Here is a 20,397-nt window from a genome sequence, read left to right as displayed (position 1 = left end):
TGTGTTCTCAGTATCGGTGGAATCCGACACAGAGAATGGGAAGGGAAGAAGAAAGATGGGGAAGGAATAGGATCCTTCGGCTTTGATACCAAGTTGATGGCAAACCTTTAGGGAAGGGAGGGGAAATCAGAGTAGAGATGGGGAAAAGGAGATCACACTCACACATTCATTCAATAATCAAATTGCTCTCTAAATCTTCAGTCGATTACAACCAATATATAGGAAAATAGGAACATGAAATTAGAAACTTAACTGGAATGGAAACTAGCCTAAATTAGGAAACAACTATAAAAAGGAAACCAAAGCAAGGAAATAAATCCTACTCCTACGTTCAAGTCTGGAAACTAAAAGCGTGAAATAAAATACTAAGTAAACTACTAATTTTATTTCCAACCCTTGTTGGACCAAAACCCTGGGCTGGACCGGTTCTTCTTGGCTCTTGGCTTCCAAAGCCGGTCATGCTGGTCCAACCAAGAAAGGGCAGCCGTATCTGCATCACCAAGACGGTAAAACAGATGACCATGGAGAGGGAATTGGAGATAAAAACTGGCAACTGGCAGTGCTGTCTGCTAAACAACATGTTCTCCATCGACCCAATAGGGGGGTTGGGGGAAATTTGTGCCTTCAGCCCCAATATCAACAAAATCAAAGAGGGATTTTGTGCTCACTGTGTATGCACACATCTGTATGCATGGAGAGAGAGAGAGAGAGATTCTGGTGGTCATTTGCAGAAAGATTAAGATTAGCCACCATATGACGATGCTGATGAAAAGAGATGCATAAATTATAGCATGTAAAAGTTCAGGTTTGTGCATCTTTGTGTTGAAGAGAGTAGGAAAATATTCGGTCTATTTTTTATAGAAATTATTTTGGAATATTGGCTCCAATACAATTGAACCAACCCATGCAATCCCCAGGCTTCTGACATTGATCTTGCTCAGCCACTACCAAGTTTGAAGTACAAGATGGTCCAATAACCACTAGCTGGCATAATTCAAGAACTGGGGCTGTTTCCGGTTCTTCCAAGATGCTTGGAGAGGAAATAAAATATGACAAAGGAACAAGCCTTATTGGCTCAACTATTGTTATTGTAATTTGTAAACAAGAATAGCAGGTTCAAATTTTGACAGTACTGTTCATTACAATATTCTCAGACAACGCATGGTCCTAAACAATTCAATGTGCAGCTAGGCTAGCAGTGAAAGCATACATGTTCCATTTAAATGAATAACTACCAGACAGACTGTAAGATAGAACTAACCTGGCCACGAACCACCATTGTGGTAACTCCATCTGGTATTCTTGGGATCGCAGCCAGTTACGATTACCCATTGATGGTTTTCAATTGTAGGATAGCATATCTTTAAGGGCATTTCTCCCACAAGCTCCTCCCAACGTGATTCGATAAGATCCATAATAGCCATGGATTGCTCAGGAGTCGCAAGGGAGGAAAGAATAGCAACACAATTACCTAAAACAAACCATCGAAAATCCATCCTTGCTGGACTGACATTTCCAATAAAGTATCCACCACGGGTTGGCATAAAATCAAAAACCCAATCTGGGATAGAATCAGGAATAACATTAAACTTGTTCACTGCTGTATGAGAATATTCCTCTGTTTTATAACGATATATGTTGTTAAGTTGCTCGAAGTCAAGCCAGAAGTAACTCCGCATGTGAAAACTCAAAGCATGCAAACGTTCCACGATTCTCTCTATAAACTCTTTTCCTTCATTATCTGGTTTCAGCATCGTTAAAGCACACCTCAATGCCATAAAGAAGAGCGCTTGAATTTCAATAGGATAACCATAAACTCCCTGTAAAATTGAGGAAAGTGTCAATTTCTAACATCATTCCCAAAAAGAACATCAACCTATTAAAACTTAGAAGATAAATGTTTTTTGTTATGAAGACTGCAATAATAGTTAATTTAATATTTTCTGCAAATAATGTTGAACTAATACCAGCAGAATACTATAGCTACAATACAATAACTTAATTTCAAATATTAGCCTCTCATTCCTAGTTATGCAGTCCTCCGTAGAATCCGCATCCCCCTTCTCTCCTTGCCCCACTACCCCACCCCCTCAAAAAAATAAATAAATAAATAAAGGGAAGACCAGAATGATGATAATTAAAAAAGATCAATGATATCCTTTGTTTGTCCCACTGTAATTCAATTAATATCAGTTTCTGCTAAGGTCACCTAAGTGGATCCCCCAGTCACATGAATCGGTTTACATGTAACCAAAACATACACAACTAAAATTGCAATGCAACCATAGTTGAAGATGAAATTGGAGTTCCCTGACAATCATGTTGGGGGCAGAAGCTGATATGCATCAATTCGAGGCCCATAACATAGATCATTTAGTGGAAATTTGGACCATCTATCCAACTTTGAGTTCCAACATGATCAAACGCTTCTCTACAACCTAGCCCATGATAGTGGGCATAGACAAATTATTCTATGGACCCAATCTGGACATATAGTAGCAAAAACCATAAGGACATGGTGATGCATAGAATTATACCCTGGGCGGTCAAGGAAGCACTGGCATACACCCTCTACAGTTTGAGAGAAATCCAGCAGCAGTTGTGACCTTCAGAATATTGAGAAAATTTTCCAATTTCTTATGGTAATTCATATTTTGAACTATGGCGTAGCTAAATCAAGTAGGGAAAGGATATTTCTGAACTCCCCTTTATATCTCAATGGGTAGAAAATACAGCCAGGTAGCTACTTCCTCCCTCTGAAATAAAGGTGTCAGTGGGTTAAGAATTGGGAGCACACAACATAACAGAACTAGAAATAGGTTGTATTGCTCTTTTTTTACTGAATCAGCACATATGTTTTTTGTGCAGCTCTAACTTGGTTATTACATAAAAAAAAAAAAAAAAAAAAAAAAAAAAAATGGATGTTGAAAAGTATAGTAGGTCCAATAGCTAACTGATCTGCAGTAGTAATTGCTATTCGTACAGTAGTGGACGAAAACAGCAAATATGAGAAAACAGAACTTGGCAAGGTCCACAAGTAGCTTGAAAACCCCAACCAAGTCCATCTGAAAATTTTAATATTTGGAAAAGCTATAACTTTCTGTCCTATTACAGGTTTGCAGAAACATTTTTGCCAGAGAATGCAACCAGAATGATTTTTATCAGAACATTCTTAATCCCTTCTCTTAATAGTTGAAACACAATATTTCAATCTCAAATAATGAAATTTACTATTTGTCAATATATTTTAGAAAAAACATGTATTTAGTAAATTTGGGTATTTTTGCACACAAATTTCTACATATTTTTTTTTTCTGTGATGTTTTGGGTTTTAAACATTAATCATGTTAGAATAGGTTAGTTTTCTATTCTTAATTTGCACATCAGATTAGACTTTACATGTAGGGGTATTTAACTCACTTTCCCGTCTTACTTTCATCTTACTTTTTTTTGTTCCTCTGTTTATATTATTTATCAGTAGGATCATGATAGTTTAGGTTTTACTTAATGGCAGGCCTCGATGCAATGGAAAGGTTGCTCCATTGCAACCTGGTGGTCATGGGTTTGAATCAAGAAACAGCCTCTCCGTGAAGCAGGAGTAAGGTTGTGTGATGAGGTTTGCTAGGCTGAAAGAAAACAAACACTAGAAACCAGTATCACAGTAACTAGAAAACTATGAATATGGCAGAAACTAAAAGTGATTAGAACTTGCAAACCACAAATCTGGAGGGGCTGAAACTAAACATATGCTAGAGGTCCTAATAGGGTGAGTAGCGGTAAAATAATCAAAGCAAGGTGATGGTTAGATTAGGAGAAACATGCTTAGACAAAAAATAGTAAATAGGGTAAACTAACACATCTCTCAATCCATCAGTGCAATGGTGCTCAAATTTGGGTTGAATGGAGTAGAAGGGGAAGAGGATCACATATCCAAAATCCAGTCTAATTTGATGGCTAAATTCTCTGAAATCAGAGGGTGAAGTTTCAGACTTAGAAAAGGAAAACAAATACCTATTGCAACTCGCAAGACCGGTTATAGTACGTTAATCAATGGAAGATGAGAGAAACTATAAGAACAACAATAGAGGGTTATATAAAACACAAACCAAGTTTGAAAACTGCCAAGGTCATGGTAGAGAGGGATACCTGCTGAAAATTCTGCGGAATGGTAAAGGAAGAGAAAGAAAAAGAACAGGGACAAACGAAGAGAAGGGGACATGACCATAGGTTTCACCACCTATGGCCTGTTCGAAAGGCTTCACCACCAGTCCCAAACCAAGGATTCACCATCTTTGGCTGCCACTTGCTTCACCACAAGGGCTGTGACTGATTTACCAGAGTGCACACACACTCACATAGAGCTAGTTTTGTCAAACATCAAATCTGTGGGCTACTGTGCCTTTTGCTCTTTATTCATAGTAACCAATGAACTGATGACAAGAATAGAAACTCTCCTTGCTACTTGGCTGGCAAGCGAACACTAACAAAGAATCTTTCTAGAAAGGATCCATAGCTATTACAAGGAAAACAGAAAGCAAATAAAATAGAAACTAGGATTGAACCCTTCTAGAGGATTCCATTGCTATCACAAGCAAAATAGAAAGTAAAAAAATTAGAAACTTCTACATAATATCTATCTTAACCACTAAGTATCTAACCACATGGAATTAGAAACTAAGAAAATTGAAAGTAACTATTGAATCCCCATATAAGCCTTAAATCCCAAATATTTGGGTTTATAGAGGGCGGGCCTTGGCGCAAAGGTAAGGTTGCTCTATTGCTACCTGGTGCTCATGGGGTCGAATAATGAAACAGCGTTTCTGCAAAAAAAAAAAAAAGGAGGGGGATAAGGCTGCATACAACCCTGCAGTAGTGTGAGCCCTTTTTTTATAAAATGGGGAAAAAAACCCCTGTCCAAATTTAAAACTGTGAGAAACCTGTTCGTCACAAGAGTGATCAACCTCAATCTTATAAGTGAACAAAAATGGAAGATGAATCACGGATCCCATTTTTTAACTTGAGGATGACTGGTTTCACAAGAGAAGAGGATGGATGGGGTTATTGATGCGACCGCAGATTCCAAAACCCACTTTGGGGTCGCTATGGGCCCACCCAAGTGAATAAAATTCCAAATATAAGGACTGGTGATTCCATAGATTTCAAGACGAATTAGACCATTAAGCGTAAGGTAACAGAATATATCAGGAACTTATCTAAAGAGTATACAATTCTGGAATTTCATGCAGAGATAAGATAAAGCAGAATAAAGGCTTTTATAGAGATTCCTGAAGTCAGGACCTTATGTGTAATAAAAAGAATGCTTTCATCTTCTTCAATCTCTAGACCTGAACCGCAGGATGGTAGAACCACTGTTAGTTAAAACACGTTTTAAAGTTGCCTTTTTTTCCGTTTAATACGCGTTTTCCTGTATGCTATTATACAATACGGAAAAAAATGGAAATGGCAAAAGAATCCGTTTTAAACACGTATCCGTTTTTTAAGGGTAAAATAGGAATTATATTAAAAATAATAATTAATTAATTAAAAAAAAAACCCTATTAGTAAAAGTGAAGAGTGAAGACAATATGATACTTGGGTTTTGGTTTTTAACTTCCATACTATCTATAGGAAAAAAATTTCATCTTCTTATAGCCCATTGAGTAAGGAGAAGCTAAAGCTAGCAACATCTCATCTTCTTGTAGCCCATTAGGCTATTTTATCTTGGGACTCCCAGAGCTTTTGGAACATTAGATGCATGTATACAAGTAATAATCTCTCAAATTACATGAGTATAATGAATTTTTTTTTGTTTCGTTTTTTTGCAAACTACACGTTTAATACTCGTACCGTTCGTTTCCGTTCGTTTTCCGTTCCCTTTTTTTTTACCTTTTTTTTTACCGTACCATTCATTGTTTTTATCTATTTAAAACCCGTACCATACATTTCTGTTTTTTTTCCATTCCCGTTTTAAATAACAGTGGGTAGAACCAGGCCATGTTCGAGTATAAGAACTCATTCATACAGTTCTGATAGGACGGAAATTACAGATGGTCAGAAACTCATCAAAATACCAGATCTAAGCATTCATCAACCAAATATTGGATAATAAAAAAAAAAATACCCAGTGCATGAGGCTCCCGCCACTGCAGAGTCTGGGGAGGGTCACAACATACACAGCCTTAACCCCCGCTTCACGGAGAGGCTGTTTCCTGACTCGAACCCAAGACCACTAGGTCACAATGGAGCAACCTTATCGTTGTGCCAGTCTGCCCTCTAAATATCGGATCAAGCATCAGGATAAAATTCTCTGAAATCACCCGACGGTAAACTCAATAACAGATCTGTTTGCAGGTATGTCTCTCAGCACTATGATGTTCTTTGGGACCCAAACTAAAAGGATAAGTCTCCCTAGGAATATAACTAACGCATGACATTTCAGGCAGAAAAGAGAAGAACTGAAAGAGTTCGACTCAAACCTTTTGGGCTGTCAGTTATGCTAGTTGCAGGAATAGAGAAGTGATGCAAAAATTAACAGCAAGAAAGAAGAAGGATCATTGAAGAATAGCAAGGGTGGAAAGAAGCAGAGGAAAGAGAAAACCAGAGAGACTCACCTATGAGAAGAGGGATCTGATTCAAGCCAAGAGAGAGAAGAGAAGAGAAAAGAACATATGCACCAAAGCTCACCACCGTGAGTAAACTCTACTTCCATTCAATATTCCAATTTACTCTATCGGTAGGATTACATGCATATAAATAGAAATAAAAAACCTCTTACAAAGTAGAAACTACTAAATAGATTCTTCTCATATTAGTAAACAACTCAAACAAAAATCTTACGAATATGACAAAGTGTGAATTACAAGAATAAACCAAAGTAAATAAACGGTAACCTCCCCTAACTACCCCTCGTGTAACTGCATCAGTATACAAGCATGTGACAATCACATCAGTGAATGGCCCCCTGATGTAAAGCTCTACATCATACAGCAGTGACAGAATAAAGAAATGTTGGCATGAGCAACCAAGAATTAGACTGAAATATGTAACAAGGGGTAAAGTCATCATAATGATTGCCCAAGGAAAAATCTACATCGACCACCATAAAGGTTGTTCATCACGTCAAGGATAACGGCTAAAGATTATTGGATCTAGGCTCTCATACTAGACTAAATTCCAAGGCTAACACCAAATCTCCTCTCTTACTTTAAGGAAAGTCATGCAGCAGTTAGGATACCTTCAGTGTTTTAGAGATGGTCATGGAAACGAAGAATAAATTCTGACACGGCATGCTAAAATAATCAGTAATAATCAAGAATGAGGAGATCTGATGTAGGGAGGGGACCTAGACAACTAGGTTTCCTACAAGGGGTCAATCCACTAGACAAGGGATACTCAATAGGTCTCGAATTGGGCTGGTTCACAGTTGCTCAACAAAATACAGATTTAACATGCAAGAATATTAGACTAACTAACAGGGCGGCAGCAATCAATACTAGTCTAAGCATGAAAAACACTTAAAACTACTCAAGTGTCAAATGGGGATATGGGGAAGGGAACATGGCAGCAAATATGTGTTAAGTTTAGCACCAATTAATCAAGACATTAAGCAAGAGAAGTAAACCAACAATGTCCTAAAATCAGCCAATTAATGAAAGGTAAAACAGCAGGAATTTCTTTAGGATAACAGTAAATAATGGCTTAAAAAACAGAGTATATTTCAGGTTTCAGTGGGGGGGAATAATGAAAATAATAGGCAGCCAATGAGTGTGGAACAGGGGGGGCTTTACTTACCTTCTTGTTGTCCGAAGTCTTGAGGAGAAAAGAATTCAAGGTTCTCCAAAATAAAGAGATGCAGTCCAACCTATTTTGATAAAGGAAAACAGTCCAGATTGGTGGTGTAATTCCCGGCAGCAACCCAGTTTGTTGATGATGAATCCAACAGCAACCCAGGTGGGGCTCATTCAATAGAGATGATCTTCAAGTATTCTTCACATAGGCTGCAACAGTGTAGTAGCAGTAGCAGCAGCAGCAGAGGGAAAACAGAAGCAGCGACAGAGAACAAGATTGGGAGTGGGAGTGGGAGTGGGAGTGGGAGTGGGAGGGGGAGGGGGAGGGAGGCGAGAAGAGAGAGAACAGAAAGAGAGAAAGAGATGAGAAAGGGGGGAAATAGCTAGAGGCGAGAGAGAGAGGAGTCGTGAGAGAGGGGCGACAGTCTTTTCTGTGCTTTCATTCAAAAATTCATTAACTAACTCCCATCGTGGCCAATGGCCTTACATAAGTAATGAACTAGTTACTAAGAAAAAAAGAAAGGTTAATCCTAGGAAATAATCTCAGAATAAAGAAGTTTCCAAAAAAAATAAATAAGTAATAAAATAGTTTCCTACTTAATTCAAAAGCCTAAATAAACAAGATATCAGAAAATAAAACTACTAATTAACACATCAGCAGTGGGGTCCACAAGATCTGGACGATAGGAGAGAAGGAAAGAGACCAGAGATAGTCGCTTTCCTCATTCTCACGGAAGAGGTCGACCAGCAGCTTTCTTTCTCTTTTCTTCCTTCTTCTAGTTTTCCTCCAGCCAGATAGAGTGCACGTGTGCTTGGGCCTTGCACCAACACCGCTGGTATACGTAGATGTCCCCATCAAGATCTCTGCAGTGGTAAATGCAATTATAATTGATTTTCCCCTATTAAAATAAGTACCAATGGTGGAGGGCCGGTAGAGGAAAGGAAAGAATCCAAGAGATGTCTCAGAGTTGCAAAGGAGGGAGAGGAATCACACAAGAAAGAGGGGGGGAGCTCGCACAAGAACACACAAGCCTGCAGGCTTTCACACAACTCAACTTTTCCATTCTTTAATCTGTCTCTTCATTGCATCGGTTACATATACTTAAATAGAAAAAGAAACCCAACATTAAAAAGAATAAACACAAACTAGGAAACACAATATCCTCAGTATCCTACTTTGGAAATAAATGATAGAATCGAATAAAAATAAATTACTTCCAAATAAATTCCTAAAATCCTACTCGACCAAGGACTCAAATATAGGCACAGTTCATCTGTGTTTTGATACCCATACAGATTGGATCGGTCCATGGTTGTGCACCTACATCAAGTCCACCGGTGTTGAGAAAAACTCAACCACGAGTTTTGTAAAAGGGTAACAATAAAAGCTCATGAGCAAGGATGAATTGCTCCTTGTCTACAACTCGAACAAAATCAAAGATATGAAGATTTGGAGGTGCATTCAGGTACAAAAAATCATGGGGAAGCATGAACTCAAGTTGAGGAATAGCTGTCAATGCATTGACTTGCTTCACAATCTTCTCTTTTTTAGTTGCCATTACTAGTTGGTCCACATGTTTTTCCACTTTTGATCTTCCTTCTGAAGGTTCTATCATGCTTGACAACTTATCATAGAAAGTGTTATTGTTATCATCAAGCTCCCGAAAACTCGAATGGAAATCACAAACTTTTCTTGCAGGTACAGAGACCATCTCAGGTGTATGCTCTTCACCGATGATATCAATTTGGTGGATGAGACAAAAGCAGGGATTAGAGTTAAGTTAGAGCTATGGCAATCAACTCTAGAAACAAGAGGCTTTAAATTAGTAGAAAAAAGACGGAATATATGATATATAATTTTAGTCACACTACAATGGATAATGATGCTCTGGAAATTGAGGGAAAAGAGATGCCGCAAAGTGATTATTTTAGATATCTGGGGTCAACCATAAATAAAGAAAGTGACATAGAGGATGATGTTTCATAGAGAATTAAAGTGGGATGAATGAAGTGGGGAGGTGCAATCAAAATTTTGTGTGACTGACGTATTCCTTTAAAGCTTAAAGAAAAGTTTTATACGACTATAAAACAACCGACTATGATGTATGGGGCAGAATGTTGGGAAGTTAAGAAGTGTCATATTGAGAAGTTTTGTAGCAGAGATGAGGATGTTAAGATAAATGTGCGGCAAAAGTAGAAAGGATGAAGTATGGAATGAACATATTAGGGCACCATTTGATAACGTTTCTGCTGTTTCTGCGGCTTTTCACGTTTCTAGAAACAAAAACGGATTTTTTGGTGTTTGATAAACCGATTTCTTGAAACGTTTTTTGAGGATATAATACTACTAAAAAATCCAATAGTATCATTGGATGCCCAAAAGGGAGAGAGGGTTCGGTTGCCTCTTTTTAGGTTTAAATAGTTGAGAGATTTATCGGGCACAACAGCCTTTTTTCTCTCAAATTCATTTCTAGAAACGACGAAAAAGTCCGATTTGTTTCGTCAAAGTCGTTCCTAGAATTGTAAATAGGCATAAATTTTGATTTATATTTCTAGAAATGGGTGAAACGGAAAAACTTTATTAAACGTTTTTTAAGTTGTTTCTCTGTTTTTGGGAACAAGAAAACACAAAAACGGCACAAACAGAACGTTATCAAAACGGTGCCTAGGAGTTGCCCCAATCAATGACAAGCTCCAAGAAAGTCATTTGAGGTGGTATGGTAATGTACAACGGAGGTTGTGAGTAATGACATGCATAGTTTAGGCATCATCTCAAGTATAACCTCAGGTAGAGCCCACTAGAGGGCAAGGATTTCATGTTGCCGACCCCATTTAGCTGATATTCTCCTGACCTGCTGGGTTGTGACTCTTTCCTCCTACTTTCATTTTTCATTCTTTTCTTTTCTTCTTTTTTCATTTTTTATGTTTCATTTCTCATCTCATTTCCCTTCGCCCTTTTTGCATCTCTTCATTCTCCCCTTTTTTTGTTTGGACCTAAGTTTTCCTTACTACGTTTTGTATGGATCCATGTAGCTAACCAGCTTGACCCCATTAAGGACGAAGATCATCTCTAATTGAAAGGAGTAAATCATATCGATCAACATCCATGATGTACATAAAGGGCAGCATAACGTATGATACAACGTATGTGTTAAGGGAAAACTTCGATGTCAAAACAAATTTAGGAAAAAAGGGGATAGGGGAGAATGGTGAGGGCAGTTTAGGAAGAACAAAAGAGATAATTAAGGAAGGACAAAGGGATGAATCGAGCATGGGATTACTGTCTCCTACTTGGAGTTGTCTTCTCCAAAGCTTGGTAATGAAGGAGGAATTCTAGGAAGACAAAGACGCAGTTCCAAGGGCTTTGTCGGAACTCGAGGGAGAACTTCGAACTAGGCGCGAATGCTTTTTTTTTTTTTCTCAATCTCAATCTCTTGCTCTCTTCTCTTCTTTTTACCTTTTTCTGTCAGAACCCCTAGAAGGTAGAAAAGGATGGTAGGGGAGCATTTGCGCAGGAAAGGGGATCGGTTGAAGACAATGGGTGGAGAAGTAAGGGAAAATTTATCGTTCATTTTTTTTTTTTATTGAACTCGAATTTCTAGGCAAAGAACAAAAAGAAAATGGCAAAGAGAATAGGGGTTAGGGAAAGAAAGATTGATGGAGAAGGATGAGATGGGAACGTTCGGCCCTAATACCAAATTGGTGGAGGGCAGATTGAGAAAGGGAAAGAATCTCTAAGATGTCTTAGAGTTGCAGGGGAGGGCGCACAAGAGAAGGGGGAAAGAAGCTCGCACAAGCACACACTAGCCTACAGGCTTTTACACAACTCAACATTACATTCTTTAATATCTCTCTTCATTGCAGGGTTAGATGTATTTAAATAGAAAAAAGAAACCCAACATTAAAAGGAAACCTACTCTACTAAGGAATAAACTCAAACTAGGAAATACGATATCCTATGTATCCTACTTTAGAAATAAAGGACAAAAGAAAATAAAAATAAATTAGTTCTAAATAAAATTTCCTAAAATCCTACTGGCCAAAGACTCAAATATGAACCTGGATATGGAACTGATTCGTCTATGTCTGGATACCCATATGGGTTGGATTAGTCCACGGTTGTGCACCTGCATCAACCAAAAGGTCCAAAAAAACATTTCAGTATCGAGAAGAAACTTTGCATCCCCTTTTAACTGATAACAACTGCTGCCATTGCCTCTAGGGCTAAGTTTCCATTCCTGTTGCACCAGCTCTAACTGGGTTTTTCAGCTTCCTACTTGGACAGGTAAGAGGGGGTGTTGCCAATGTACATGGAATGGTTGCCAACTATCTGAGTGTCCACAAGTGTCCAGCAAGAGCCAACATCTAGTAAGAATATATCAGTACACTACAACAACTCAGCGTTACACTAACTAAATGGGGTCAGCTACATGGATCCTTACCCTCCAATCAGCTTTATTCGAGATCATACTTGATACAAGTCCTAAGCTATACATGTCTTTCCACACCACTTCCCCCAGAGTCACTTTAGGTCTGGCCCTGGCTCTTACCTCTTTCAATCTGAATCAAATTATTCCTCCACCCTAGATTATCAAAAAGCCTCTATTGAACAAGGTCATGCAACCTCAAACAATTTTCTCATAGCTTATCATGTATTGGAGCTACTCCCAAATTAGCTCTAATATGATCATTCCTTACTTATCCTTCCTAATTTTGCTACGCATCTATCTCAACATCCTCATCTCAGCTATAGTGAGTTTATCTATATGATGCTTCTTAACTTCCAACATTCAGCGTCATACATCGGTCACATGACTGCCCTATAAAATTTTCTATTAAGTTTTAAAGGAATACGTCAATCACACTACACTCCAGACGTATTTCTCCACTTCATCCAGCCTATTTGATTGTCTATGAAACATCATCTTCTTTGTTTATGATTGAGCCCAAATACCTAATATAATCACTTTGCAGAATCTCCCTCTCATCAACTTTTGCCACCTCATTACCCATCCTAGTGTAACTAAAGTATGCCTCACTACAAGCAGCAAAGAGAGATGAGAAATGCAAATGATTTGGAAGACAATAAGGACCCTTCAATATAGAATCATTAAGTACAATGTCCTAAAATGGAACTAATACGAGGAAAATCTCTTATGTTGATGCTTTCCAGTTGGATGCAAGGAGATAAGGGGGAGAACAATGAGACAGGAAATTGAAGAAATATAGTCTATAAATAACGAAAGCCCTTATATAGGCCATAATTTGGTTCAATGTGAGTTGCAACCACACTTTTCATATTGCCAGGCAAGACTCGCATTGGGCCATAATTAGACAAAACAGGTTTCTAACTGGGAGTAGTGCCTATGTGAGCTCTATTCTGCCAGAGTGTTTTTTTTTTTTTTTTTTTTTTAATCTACAGTTTTAAGATGTCTATAAGACTGCTACCCCCACACCTGATAAAGAGCAAGACATGTCAAAAAGATGACAAATCTTAGAAATACGATAAATTCCCAAGGACAAAGCCTAACTTGAATGTCACTTGTACTGTAGTATAAGAGGAAAGATTTCCATATCTAGAAAAACAATGGACCCATCTGTGTAGGGAGTACATTAAAGATGATAATATACGTTTTCCATACAAGAGCTGAGATAAACACCTGGAACTGAATAAAGCTTAATCAAGATATGATAGAATACTAAGGAAATCATGAATGGATAATTTATACCATCATGATGATACATCCAGATCATGTCTGACAAAGAAAGAAGCTAGCGAATATGTGACTCCAACACGAAAGATGAAACTCAAATATCAGTATTAGGCTCTCTTTTCACAGAAATGTAGTCAAGCATGCATAATAAATAGTACTTAACAAATATATATTTACCTCCATCCCACAAAGATAGTCCTATTTGAGGTTTTTCCCTGTCCAATTACGTTTGTCCATTTAATATATATATATATGAAGTTTTGTTGGATTCCCCATAATGCACCAATTTAACCATCCACACACATTTATTGCATTTGCTTGTCATAATTGATTCCCTGTACTACATAAGTCAAACTAATAGGGGTACTTTTGGAAACGAGTTCAGATCACCAGCACATATGCTCAGGTAATGCCCTTTTTTCTTCCATAATGCCCCTACCCACACTCTAAATAGCAGTTGATGGGACAAGTGTCATCACCTGAATGTACCAGCAGGTGATCCAGACTCAATGGAATCAGGGTATGAATTAGTCGGTGATCAATGCATCATCATCGACGTCCTTAAAATGTGGGTTCTTTAAACCAAGACTGACTTTTTGGGACAGGAGGAGTATACTATTCAGTGACTACATGAGTGAGAAATAGTATTGAGAATAACAAATATGATAAAGAGTCGGATTACCGAACGCATAAGCATATGCTGAAATACTAACACATGTAGATTGATGCACATCAATGTAAAAACACAGATTCAGGCTAAGCAATAGAAAACGTTGAAAGCCTGACACATGTAGATAGGCGCACATAAATGTAAGAACCTAGATTCAGGTTCCATTCTATCTTTAAAGCAAAGAATGCTATGTTGATTTAGTGTATCAACCAATTTGCCAAACAAAATCAACCACTTGCAAAATGCTTCTGCACCAACAGAAGCAGATGAAAGATACGGTGTTTCATAAACAGAACGCCATCAAGTGCCTTTTAGGTTCATGTCTTCTTGTTCCTGACTCCCTTGAAGAAATTTTAGAAAAAGAAAAAAACATAAACTTGTAATCAGTAGATACGAATGAGATCATCCCCTTAGGCATTTCCATTCAATCGAAACTATGGGCTCCTTCAAAGAAAGATCCTTCACAAACTAAAGCATTCAAAAGTAAGGAATGTAATTATACTGCATATCACCTCAGTGCAACCCACAACCTTCAAAGAAGTACCTTTCTTTTTCCTTTTTGTTTGAATAACAAGATCTAGTGGAAAGAATGGCGTAGTGTACAACGACAACAAAAGGACATCAACCCAACTACCAAAACTAAAGAGGAAAACAGCAAGGGAAACAACAAGGGAAAACACAGTACATCCCACTATCTCAGTCTCAGAAGATAATATTCCCCAATCTCAGAGAGAACCGTCTCCATTTGGAAGTAATAATATATAGGGAAGAAACAGTTCAAGACATTGCTTTTTTACTTTTCATATTTATTCCAAAGATGTACTGTTTATATTGCTTATTGTTCTATTGGATTGATTTAAGCGTGTCAATTATTCTGTATAAGGCAAATCTGCCTAGAATGCGAGGCTACAGTTGATATATTGTCCAAGTATGCGTATTCCATTTAATTATTACCTCAACAAATTTAATTATTACCTCAACAGCTTCTGATCATGCTTAGAAATAGTATGTATCATAATATTAGATTGTGTATGAGCCAGCAAGCAATAACCAAAGAAGATAATTCTTCATTTCAAATTGGGAAGAGGGTGGAGGGATTAAAGAGAAGAAAAGATAAACTTACCATTCTTCTATCAATCATAGAACACCCATCCGCACAAAGCAGGGTAGGAAAAGTGTCAAATCCCTCTGACAGACACAAAGTCAGAATAAGCCTCATTCCCCTTTGGCACTCAGGTGTTTCTGCCAGAGATAAATCCCCAGTCGACTTCGTGTAGGCACGAAGCAAAATAATCCACCAGAACCCAGAGTCAACAGGAGCAACTCTTCCAATCGCACTCTCACCAAAATCTGCAACTATGGTATCCGTTTTCCTGGTAGCATCATGAAGCACTTTGAAACTAGCCGGCAATACACCTTCCCCGAGCTTGAAACGGTCTATTTTCTTCTCCCAACCTTGAAGATGCAGAGTCTTCAACAGAAAATTCTTAACTATATCAGGCTCACCATTCATTAGAAAAGCCAGAGCACTTGGCACAAAGTCTCTCAGGAACACCTGCATATAAATACTAAGTTCTTCAAGAAAAGCATAAACGGGAATGCAAAACAAAGCATTTCGGATTTAAAACCGAACCTGATCATAGTTCAGAGCTTCCTCTGAGTGATCAAGAGCCGCGATCGTTCCCACCGGTTGACCCCTGAATAACACTATAGATCGTCTGAGTGCTTCCCAGGCTTCGGCCACCATTGGATGAGGCTCGAAAGAGTTCCGAGCTGACGACACAGGTGTGTCCAGAATGGAGCGTCCTCCAGGTGAGTACATGGTCTCGAAGTTGTCAATGCTTCCTCGGTTGAGACCGATTGAGAGCTCGCTCAGAGACCTCTCGTCAAAGGATCTCTGCCTCTCGATGTTCAGCCTCGGCCTGTCGAGAAGCCGCGAGAGATCATAATCGTCAAGCTCCGACAGAGAACACTGTGAATCCACATTCCTGAGGCCCATCCCTCGAGTCCCCTCCATATCTCACTTCCTTTCTGAACCAGATATACCAGATATATGGATCCACAATTTAGGAAACTGTATAAAAGACAAGAAATCAAAAACCAGAACCTTTAGAACAGAGATTACAATATAAAGTATGAAACTTTCTAATTTCGTCACAATATTTCCAAACGAAAATTTCTTAATATATCTAAAACGACTCCATTACTAACAAGATATTGCACATTATCGATTCGGGAACATTTAGTCCACTAGAAAACCTTAAACAGAACACAAAAACTAAGAAACTTAAGAAGATTAACAGCTCTTGTAGACCAAGATCCGAGCGAAATTACAATAAAATAACCAAAAAATCAACAAGAGTGGTAGATAAAAAGCTCAAAAAAAAACCCGAAAATCCCTGCATTCAGAGTAACAACTTTACAATAACCTTAAAAATGGCAGATCTTCGATGGTTTCACAAGTAAAGAAGAAGGGAAAAAAAAAACTCAAAGAACTACAGGTTCGGGAGATTTTCAAGGAGAGACCAACCTTGGAGAACTCCAACGAAAGGGAAGTAGAAGTTCGAGCAAATTTGTATTCCGGCGGAAGTCGCCGGAAAATAGAACGATCGAAGAGACGAAGAGAAGAGGAAAAAGGACCATAGTAGTTGATGCTCATTCATATATAGACTTTAGTCAAAGAGAGAGATTAATGGAAGATCCGTCGATGGTGTTCTATCCAACCTTGTTAGAAAGCTACGGGCAATAGCCGGTCAGAGCACGAGGCTGTTACCTGTCGTCCAATGGCTATACAGTATTACAAAATTCTACGACCCTTGGTCTCTTTCTCTCTCTTTCTCTCTCTTCAAATGGGTCTCTTTCTCTCTCTTTCTCTCTCTTCAAAAGTCCAAATTGTCTAGCTTGAAACAGTTATTTTACTTAATCCTATTTATTTTTTCTTTGGTAAAATACTTAATCCTAATTTGACCCTTAAAGAAATCGCAGTAATTTTTTCATAGACAGTAATTTATGTCTGTAATACAGCGATCTAATTTGTGAAAATGGATAGGGTCGAGCCGTACCATGATAACAACACTTTCGCCAAAGCTAAAAGATATCACGTTTAAAACACAATCCAATCTGAGCAGCACCTAAATATGCTGACGTGGACTGATTTGCTTATACGTTGTTTGTTTGTATGGTTAGATTTTAGAACTTGCAAGTACATAAATAGATTTAATGGTTGATTATCCAAAAAGCAAAAAAAAGTTGATTGGATAGTTAATTATTTATCTATTAACTTTATTAATTGTAACTTACAATGCTTTGACTGCTTAATCTATTTTATGATGGGTTAAGTAAACATGAGGCGTAGGAAACAACTACACACAGTTCGGCACAAGGGATTTTCATATTCTTTTTTTTTTTTTTTAATTTAAGGAGAGAAAAAATTAATAAGAAAATTGAAGGTGGGTGGATGGACCTTAATCATGTTAGAGAGACTCTTCCCGTTTTACCATTAAAGAAAAGTATATTTGAGTCTAAGGTGTTTCCTATGCCATCTTACATTGGTATTTTTAGGCCAAAAGAATGATGGCCGCTTGTATAGCCACTATACCGATGTGCGGGCTAGTAGAAGGCCATGTAAGAGCATCTTTAGCTGACAAGGCGAGGGGAAAAAACAATCTTTTCATGCCTACGTGTGTAGGCATATAGACATTCAAGCAAATAGTATTTTTTTTCCTATATTTTTAATATGGGAAGTGGTTTGCTAACCAAGAGCACGGCCTACACCAATGCTCTTATGTCTATCTCTCTCATCCCTAAAATAAGGGATAACGATGTCTTTTCACATGTTAAGGAGAGAGAGAAAGACATGGAAACGTTGGCATAGGCCACACTTCTAGATAGAGTTTTATTTTTTTTTTCTTTTTATTATTTTTTTAATAAAAGATTACATTATATGATGATGTGACACCCAAGAATACGATAAATTTACTGAACCCATCAGGGAGATTGATGAGGTGTCCCCACCAAGAATATGATAAATACTAGGAGGTTTGAGAGATCGATGAAAATGTGCAAACTTTAGTCTTACATCACCTAGGGGGAGGTTGCTAGCTAGATGATAATCTCTAGTCTTCTTATCGTGGCATAATGCATTTTAAAACTTTTAGGCTCATAGGCCAAAGAGGACAATATTATACTAAGGTTAATAGAATCGGGGCATTATAGATGGTATCAGAGCAGATCCTGACAACGTGTGGTCTTCTTAACCTATACAAGTGATCTGAGAATTCTGGACAAAGGTAAATAGATAATAACTATTTTGGGTTTGGTAGACTAGGAGATTTACTGATGCCTGCTAACCTTAGAAAGACCTATCGTTGGGTATACAGCTTTTCTTGTAGTTGATAGGGAAACGTTCTTATTTTGAGCATATAGTAATATAGTGGGCCACAATAGGGACGTTGTGTCCAAAGAGGGTAGATTGTGACATCCAAGGATATTGCAAATGTATCGAACCAGTCTAGGAGATCGGTGAGGTGTGTCACAAAAAATACGGCAAGGTTCAGGAGGTTTGGAAAATCGGTAAGGGTGTACAAACTTTAGTCTTATATTGCCTAGGGGGAGGTTAACATGGCACAATGCGCTTTAAAGTCTTGTGACCCATGAGCCAAAGAGGATAATATCATGCCAAGGTTAATAGGGTCAGGGCGTTACAGATGGTATAGGAAAAACTTTGGGCTTAGAGAAATCATCCTCTGTTATTAATAACTGATTCAAAACAATTTTTCCATCAACCATTGGCCACTTTAACACCCACCTAATTGATTAAGGATAATAATGAATTAATTGGCACAATGTTGGACAAGATACCTATATTTCAACCTAAAACCTACCAATATGAGTTGGATTACTACTGGGTTCATAACTTGGTAATTCAGTTGTCCTCTGATAGCACTTCTTATGTATAAGGATGATAGTGAAACAACATAGTATTTTATCATATAGACAAAAAATTCCCCATGCATTACTAGTTTGGTATGTCAATATTGACCTATGGTAAAGATAACTACACGTGGTTATGATAAGTTGCCAAAATGGACATTGAGGTGATGACATGATATTAGATAATTTATTAAACAATACAAACCCTCCACAAGTCTAAAGCTTGAGCACCCTAGCATAACAAGCCTCAAGTGTCATATGAGAGATTGGATTTGTTGCTTGTATATCACTTGGTCATACATATGAGTATCTAACACCTGTCCTTTTTGTTTTTAAATATATCCTTCTTCATCGATGTAATGACAAAACATGAGACAAATATTGGATGATCACTCGTACGACCAAGTGCTTGTATGAGTAGCGGATCCATTCTCCCCATATTAGGTATCACTAAGAGTAAATAATGAAGAATCGCACTCCCACCCCGCTAGTATGAAGTCCTTATGAGCAATAGTTTCAAGGAAAGGATTAGCTTGATCAGCATGCCTTGAGGAAGAAGGATGAGGCAAGTTCCCATCTCAATCTATTGCAGTTTGACATGGCATGACGCATTTGTAGCAATTGGTTCAGATTCAAATCACATAATTCTTGGGTTTGAGTTTTACAATTTAACCTTGTCTACTGATAGCCTCCTATATGTGAGTGACAAAAGAATTTAAAGGGGTATTGATACGTTTTTACATACTTAAATGAAAAAGGGTGATCAAGCTATGTTTATATCCCACAATAACAGGGAGGAAATGGTTATGATTACGCTCTGTTATGACTTTTCTGTCAGCTTCTTCATTTTTTACTTGTGCTTATTTCAACTGCTATATATATATATTTCAAGTTATGAATATGGTGTGGTTGTTTATTGAGGGATTTCTTGTTAGAAAAATAAATAAATAAATAAATAATGATGCCCAAACTCAAAGAAAAATTATTATCATAATCCTTTGAGGAAATGGTGATTAATAAAGTTCTTCAGTCAATACAACTAAAAGAAAAAAACAAACCCAACAAGGGTATATGTATACACAAATCAATATTTGAATGATTAGAAAGAAAAATCAACATATGATGGACCATACGATTGAGAATCCACATAATCATCAAGTCGACATTAGGTATGACTAGATCAACCTCTCCTGATTTTAACACTATAAATAATTTTTTTCTTCAGTGGGGGCGGGAGGTGCCCCCCAAGTTGAGATGTCTCATGAATTTTCTTTTACACATGCATAAGCAAAGA

At 37.8% G+C, this 20,397-nt stretch overlaps 1 protein-coding gene across 1 annotated transcript in view; it reads right to left on the bottom strand.

Moving 5' to 3' along the window:
* The window catches only part of LOC122084028 (alkaline/neutral invertase CINV2), a 20,147-nt gene extending 3,293 nt beyond the window's left edge, over positions 1–16,854 (bottom strand). The window contains exons 1-4 of the mRNA XM_042652018.1: positions 16,702–16,854; positions 15,805–16,245; positions 15,295–15,726; positions 1,262–1,820 (exon numbers count right to left, since the gene is read on the bottom strand). Coding sequence (XP_042507952.1) covers positions 1,262–1,820; positions 15,295–15,726; positions 15,805–16,188 — 1,375 coding nt within the window. The 5' untranslated portion in view covers positions 16,189–16,245; positions 16,702–16,854. The remainder of the gene's footprint in view (positions 1–1,261; positions 1,821–15,294; positions 15,727–15,804; positions 16,246–16,701) is intronic.
* Positions 16,855–20,397: the final 3,543 nt, after the last annotated feature.

The sequence above is a fragment of the Macadamia integrifolia genome, chromosome 7 (assembly GCF_013358625.1).
Source record: "Macadamia integrifolia cultivar HAES 741 chromosome 7, SCU_Mint_v3, whole genome shotgun sequence".
Lineage (NCBI taxonomy): Eukaryota > Viridiplantae > Streptophyta > Magnoliopsida > Proteales > Proteaceae > Macadamia > Macadamia integrifolia.
Note: the sequence above shows the minus strand (reverse complement) of the source record. Positions and strands in the feature narration are given on the sequence as shown.